Genomic DNA, 7,663 nt, shown 5'->3' with positions numbered 1-7,663 from the left:
AAAGAAAGAAAGAAAGAAAGAAAGAAAGAAAGAAAGAAAGAAAGAAAAAGAAAGAAAGAAAGAAAGAAAGAAAGAAAGAAAGAAAGAAAGAGGAAAGAAAGAAGAAAGAAAGATCTCAAATCAATAATCCAACTCTACGTAGACCTTAAGGAGCTAGAAAAAGAAGAATGAATTAACTCAAAGTTAACAGAAGAAAGGTCACATTCGAGGAAAAAATAATGAAACAGAATAGAAAATTATAGAAAAATCATTGAAACTAAGAGTTTTTGAAAAGATTAACAAAAATGACAAACTAGACATGCTAGAATGAGAAAAAAGAAGACTCAAATAACAAAAATGAGGAATGGAAAACATTATAAATGATGCCACAAGAATAAAAAGAATTAGAAGAGCCTATTGTGAACAATGAGTGCCAATAAATTGGATAATCCAGAAGAAATGTGTAAATTCCTACAACCATACAACCTAGGAAGACTGAATCATTTAGAAATAAAAATTCTGAGTACACCTCTAACTCATAAAGGTATTTAACCAGGAATCAAAACCTTCCCAACAAAAAAAAAGTTAGGTCTAAATGGCTTCAGTGGAGGATTTCATCAAACATTTAAAAAAAAATTAACCCAAACTTTCTCAAAATATTACAAAAAATTAAAGAGGAGAGAACCCTCTTAAACTCATTTTATGAGGCCAACATGGCCTTATTACCAAAGCCAGACAAAGACATGACAAGAAAGGAAAACTATAGGCCAATATCCTTTATGAATGTTGATGCAGAAATCCTCAACAAAATATGAGGACACTGAATTCAACAACATATTAAAAGGATTATACACCATGACTAAATTGGATTTATACCCACAGTGCAAGGATGGTTCAAAGTATGAAAATTTAAAATAGTTCTTTTTGAAAAGAACAAAATATTTAGGAATAAACTTACCCAGGTAGGTGAAAGACTTCTTTTTTTTATTTTGTTATCTGAGAGAGAGAGAGCACGAGCAAGAGGGAGGGGCAGAGGAAGAGGAAGAAGCAGACTCCCCCTGAGCAGGGAGCCTGATGCGGGGCTCAATCCCAAGATTTGGGATCATGACCTGAGCTGAAGGCAGATGCTTAACGAACTGAGCCACCCAGGTGCCCCTAGGTGAAAGACCTCTATACTATAAACACTGCAAAACATTGCTGAAAGTTAAAGAAAACCCAAATAAATGGAAAGACATCCCATGATAATGGATTGGAAGATTTAATACTGTTAAAATGTCCATTCTACCCAAAGTGATCTACAGATTCAAGGATATTCAATTCCAGTGAAAATAACATTTTTGTTTTTGCAGAAGGAAAAAAAATCCTAAAATTCATGTGGAACCTCAAAGAATCCCAAATAGCCCAAACAATCTTGAAAAATAAGAACAAAGCTGGTGGGCTCCAACTTCCTGATTTCAAATCATACCACAAAGCTAGAGTAATCAAAGCATGTGGTATGTTGGCATAAAGTGCAGTGTTGGCATAAAGTCATTGACTAAAAGCACAGGGTAGAGAGCCCAGAAATAAACTCTTGCGTATACAGCCAAACAATCCCTGACAAGCGTGCCAAGGTAGTCAATGGGAAAGTATTTTCTCTTCAACAAATGGTCCTGAGAAAACTGGATATCCACATGCAAAAGAATGAAGTCAGACTCTTACTTTATACCAAATACAGAAATTAACTCAAAATGGATCAAAGACCTAAACTGTATAACTCCTAGAATAAAACATAAGGGAAAAGCTTCATGACAATGGATTTGACAATGATTTCTTGGGTATGCCATCAAAAGCAAAAAATAGACAAATGGGACTATATCGAAATTTAAAACTTCTACACATTAAAGGAAATAAGCAACAGAGTGACAAGGCAACCTAAGGAATGGGGTAAAATATTTACAAACCATATATCTGATAAGGGGTTAATATTCAGAATATACAAAGAACTCCAAAACCCACCCAAAATAATAAGTAATCATATTTTTAAAATGGGCAGTGGTTTATCGATCTTATCAATTCTTTCAAAGAACCAGCTTCTAGTTTCATTGATCTGTTCTGTTTTTCTGGTTTCTATTTCATTGATCTCTGCTCTAATCTTTAAATTTCTCTTCTCCTGCTTGGTTTAGGTTTTATTTGCTGTTCTTTCTCCAGCTCCTTTAGGTGTAAGGTTAGCTTGTGCATTTGGGATTTTCCTAATTTTCTGAGAGAGGCTTGGGTGGCTATGTATTTCCCTCTTAGGACCACCTTTGCAGTATCCCATAGGTTTTGGACTGAAATGTTTTCATTCTTATTAGTTTCCATGAATTGTTTAAGTTCTTCTTTAATTTCCTGGTTGACCCAATCATTCTTTAGCAGGATGTTCTTTAGTTTCCAAGTGTTTGAATTCCTTCCAATCTTTTTCTTGTGATTGTGTTCCAGTTCCAAGGCATTGTGGTCTGATAACATGCAGGGAATAATCTCAATCTTTTTCTCTCGGTGGAGACCTGATTTGTGACCCAGTATGTGGTCTATTCTGGAGAAAGTTCGATGTGCATTCAAGAAGAATGAGTATTCTGTTGTTTTAGGGTGGAATGTTCTGTATATATCTATGAGGTCCATCTGGTCCAGTGTGTCCTTCAAAGCTCTTGTTTCTTTGTTGATCTTCTGCTTAGATGATCTGTCTATTGCTGAGAGTGGAGTATTGAGGTCTCCTACTATTAAAGTATTATTATCAATATGGCTCTTTATTTTGGTTAACAGTTGGCTTATGTCATTGGCTGCTCCCATGTTGGGGGCATAGATGTTTCCAATTGTTAGATTTTTCTTGTTGGATAGACCCTTTAAGCCAAACAGTGGAAGAAGCTGAGGTGCCCTTCAACAGATGAATGGATAAAGAAGATGTGGTCCAGATATACAATGGAATATTATTCAGCCATCAGAAAGGATGAATACCCACCATTTGTATTGACATGGATGGAACTGGAGGGGAATATGCTAAGTGGAGTAAGTCAAGCAGAGAAAGACAATTATCATATGGTTTCACTCATACGTGGAACATAGCAATAGCACGGAAGACCATAGGGGAAGGGAGGGAAATCTGAATGGGAAGAAAGCAGAAAGGGAGACGAACCATGAGAGACTATGGACCCCGGGAAACAAACTGAGGGTTTCAGAGGGGAGGAGGGTGGGGGGCACGGGGCAACAGGATGATGGGTACTAAGGAGGGCACATGTTATGATGAGCACTGGGGGTTATATGCAACTGATGAATCATTGAACACTACATCAAAAACTAATGATGTACTATACAGTGGCTAACTGAACATAAAAAAAAAAAAAAAAACACTACATCAAAAATTTTTTAAAAATGGGCAAAGGATTTGAATAGACATTTCTCCAAAGAAGATATACAGAAGGTCAACAAGCATATAAAAGGATGCAGAGCATTATTAATCACCAGGGCAATGCAAGTCAAAACCACAATGAGATATCACCTCGCACTCATGGGGATGGCTGTATTCAAACAACCACTACCCGGAAAAGAACGAGTGTTGGCAAGAATGTGGAGAAATGAGAACTCCTGTGCATGGTTTGTGGAAATGTGAAATGGCTCAGTTCTGATGTAAAACAATACAGAGGTTCCTTAAAAATTAAAAATAGAATTACCATATGATTTAGCAATTCCTCTTCTGGGTATGTATCCCAAAGATTTGAAAACGGACCTCAAAGGGGTATTTGCCCAACTATGTTCACTGTAGCATTATTTACAATAGCCAAGAGGTAGAAAAAACCTGGATGGCAATGGACAGGTGAATGGATAAAGCAAATGTGGTCTATACATATGATGGAATCCTAATCAGCCACTGAAAGAAGGAAATCCTGACACCTGCTACTACTACATGGATGAGCCTTGAGGACATTATCCTAGGTGAAATAAGTCAGACACAAAAAGATAAATACCGCACGAATCTACTTTTGTGAGGTACTTAAAGTAGTCAAACTCTTAGAAACAAAAAATTGAATGGTAGCTGCCAGAAGCAGAAGGGACAGGGGAAAAGGGAAGTTGTCGTTCAATGGGTATAGAATTCAATCTCACCAGAAAAAAAATTTCTACTGTGTATATAATTAATACTACTATACTGTCCACTTAAAAAAGGTTAAGATGGGGGGCACCTGGGTGGCTCAGTTGGTTAAGCGACTGCCTTCGGCTCAGGTCATGATCCTGGAGTCCTGGGATCAAGTCCCGCATCGGGCTCACTGCTCGGCAGGGAGTCTGCTTCTCCCTCTGATTCTCCTCCCTCTCATGCTCTCTGTCTCTCATTCTCTCTCTCTCTCAAATAAATAAATAAAATCTTTAAAAAAAAATCATTTAAAAAAAAAAGGTTAAGATGGTAAATTTTGTTGTATGTTTTTAGTCCTATTTTAAAAAATTAGTAAGCATGATTTCATTCATATGATTTCACTCATATGTGGAATTTAAGAAACAAAAGTAATGAGCAAAGGGGAAAACAAGAGAGAGAGAGAGTCAAACCAAGAAACAGACTCTTAAGTATAAGGAACACACTGATGGTTACTAGGGGGGAGGTGGGTGGGGGCGCAGGTTAAATGGAGATTAAGGAGGGCACTTGTGATGAGCACCAGGTGTTATATGGAAGTACAATATTGAATCACTATATTGTGCACCAGAAACTAATATTACACTGTATGTTAACTAAGTGGAATTTAAATACCCCCTTAAAAGATCAGTAGGCATCTCAATACAAAAATAACATGATTTAAAAGTATGATAATGATGATCCATATAGATGAAAATGATCAAAATAGAGACCATTAGTAGGAAGATAGAAATTATAAACAGGAAACAGATACTGTCCTTCCAAAATGAAGATGAAATAATTATATTCCCAGATATACAAACACTGAGAGAATTTGTTTTGAACTGACTTGTCCTACAAGGAATCCTAAAGGACATTGTTCAGGCTGAAAGAAATTTACCCCAAAGAAACTCAAATCTACGTGAAGAAATAAAAAGGACCATGAAGATAATTACATATGTAGATATAAAAGACAACATCAATAAAATCTGCTCTTAACTGATTTAGGAAACAACCACATAAAACAGTAATTATAAAATCCTACGTCTGGGGGGGGCACCTGGGTGGCTCAGGTAGGTTAAGCATCTGCCTTCAGCTCAGGTCATGATCTCGGGATCCTGGGATTGAGCCCCGCATCGGAATCCCTGCTCAGCAAGGAGTCAGCTTCTCCCTCTGCTTGTGTTCTCTCTCGCTCACTCACTCTCTCAAATAAATAAAATCTTTAAAAAAATCCTACTGCTGGGGATGATAACATAAAGATTTAGCATATATAATAACAAGAGCACACAGAATAGATGGGGGGAATGGAGCTATACTGGAGAGAGGAACCGACACCAGACAGTGATGGCAATCCAGAGGAAAAATAAAAAGTACTCAAAATGATAAATATGTAGGTTAATGTAAAAGTCTCTATGATTATGTTTCTCTTTTTTTCTCTCACCTTCTTTAAAATACTTAAGATTACATAAAGCAATAATGATAACATTATATCATTGGGCATAAACACATATGCACATCTATCTACTATTTATCAATCTATCCATCATCTATCTATACACATGGAGGAAGGGAGAGTAAGTGGGCTTAAAATGAATAAAACTTCCATATTTTGCTGGAATTAAGTATTGATCTGATGTAAATTGTGATAAATTAAGATGCATATTGCAACCACACAAGCAACCAGTAAGAAACACCAATAGAAAAGAAAGGATTTTAATCCTTTTAAATGGACCACTGGAAAATATTTATTTAATGTAAAAGAAACTGGTAAAGGAGCACAGAGTAACACAAAAGATAGGACATAGAAAATAAATAGCAAAATGACAGACCTGTATAAAGCAATTTAAAATAATATTAAATGAGAGTTCATCAAATACTCCCATTAAAAGGCAGAGATTTTCACCTAAAAAAGCAAAATAAACAAACAAATAAAAGTTGCATTTACAAGAGACATACTTTAAATTAAGACAAAATAGATTAAAATCAAAAGGCTAAAAAATGATACACCCTGCAAATTCTCTTATGGTTAATAAGAGAGCTGAAGTGCTTATAATCAAATAATAGAAAATACAGTATAAAACAACATGTTACTATAAAAAAGAGGAAGATTTTATAATAATAAAAGTTCAATTTATAGCAAAGATATGACAATTTTAAACACATATGCACCTGACAACAGAGCCTCAAAACTCATGAAGCAGAAACTGCCAGAATGAAAGGGAGAAACAGACACTTGAACAATAGCGGCTGGAGATTTAAGTAGCCTTCTCTCTCTTTTTTTTTTTTTTTTTTTGAGTTTTAAAATGAGTTTATTCAAGAATGTTCTTAGGAAGGCAACAATGTTTGTTATTAAAAAAAACTTCTGGGGCGCCTGGGTGGCTCAGTTGGTTAAGCGACTGCCTTCGGCTCAGGTCATGATCCTGGAGTCCCTGGATCGAGTCCCACATCGGGCTCCCTGCTCGGCAGGGAGCCTGCTTCTCCCTCTGACCCTCCCCCGTCTCATGTGCTCTCTCTCTCTCTCTCATTCTCTCTGTCTCAAATAAATAAATAAAATCTTTAAAAAAAAAATAAAAAAATAAAAAAAATAAAAAAAACTTCTGTTTCTTCATGCTGAAAAGGTAATGTAAGAGGCTAGAGTTATAAGCTTCTTTCTGTTGGAATTCTGATAGTATATATAGCACAGTGTAGTCATTTCTGCGATGCCAGAATAAATTAAAAAAAAAAAGTCACTTCTATGCTTCTCTTCAAAAAAGCAATGAATAATAACAGAAGATGGCATTTAAAAAAAGCCTTTTTTTTTTTTTTTCAATTCATTCTGTAGTATTGGAGCCAGTATTTTTACCATCACAGGCTACAATTTTCACTTTATCCACTTTAATAAGTTCTGTCACCTCTCTGAATTCAACATCATTCAATACAAAAGTCCACACGTTATCGCAGAATCTGTATGTATTTAGAGAGCCCCTGAAATTGACTCTGTTCCTGACCCTCTGCTCCAATGCTGAATTTATAGCTTTATCAAACTGAAGTAGAACTTGAAGGGCAAGTTGGGGGGTGATCTGTTGAGACTGTATGAGCTCATCAAGGCTCTCCTGGAGACTGTTTCCCAAAGTGGTATTTCTGTATAACTGATATGCCATGGCTTAGGAGGAAGAAATTGTTTTTCTTATTCAGGCTTGCATTGATGTCCTGTGGGGAAGGCGCTTCCCGCCGCGGAGCGGACAGAAGCGGAGGAGCTAGCTGCCCAGCAGGAAGCACCTACTTCCCGACCTAAGTAGCCTTCTCTTAATACTGGACAGAATAACTAGAAAACAATCAGCAAGAATATAGAATTAGCACACACCATCAAGCAACTTGACAAATCTGAAATCGGTAAGTGTGCTTACTGTGTCTTCTCAGATTCTAGATTGTTCTATCTGGTATGCACTCCGCACAGAGCCCGTTGTATTACCCACATTTTCTTATCTTGTGTAATTTTCATGCTCTGGCACTTATGTCCTCTCTGACTGGGGGAAAGACTATCCCTACCCAGGCTAGCAAAGCCTCAGAGAGAGCAAAGGGCTCTTCTTTCATAAG

General features: G+C 36.6%; 1 protein-coding gene across 1 annotated transcript; it reads right to left on the bottom strand.

Annotated features, from left to right (window-relative positions):
* Positions 1-6,831: 6,831 nt before the first annotated feature.
* Positions 6,832-7,352, bottom strand: LOC116627938 (transcription initiation factor IIA subunit 2-like). Its single transcript, XM_032397915.1, has one exon. The coding sequence runs from the start codon at positions 7,225-7,227 to the stop codon at positions 6,898-6,900; it is 330 nt and encodes a 109-aa protein (XP_032253806.1). The 5' UTR covers positions 7,228-7,352; the 3' UTR covers positions 6,832-6,897.
* Between the last annotated feature and the right edge of the window lie 311 nt (positions 7,353-7,663).

This window comes from Phoca vitulina, unplaced genomic scaffold (genome assembly GCF_004348235.1).
Source record: "Phoca vitulina isolate PV1807 unplaced genomic scaffold, GSC_HSeal_1.0 scaffold106, whole genome shotgun sequence".
NCBI lineage: Eukaryota > Metazoa > Chordata > Mammalia > Carnivora > Phocidae > Phoca > Phoca vitulina.
Note: the sequence above shows the minus strand (reverse complement) of the source record. Positions and strands in the feature narration are given on the sequence as shown.

Coding starts and splice junctions, on each gene's coding strand:
- LOC116627938 (XM_032397915.1), bottom strand. CDS start 7,227: ATGGCATATCAGTTATACAGAAATACCACTTTGGGAAACAGTCTCCAG.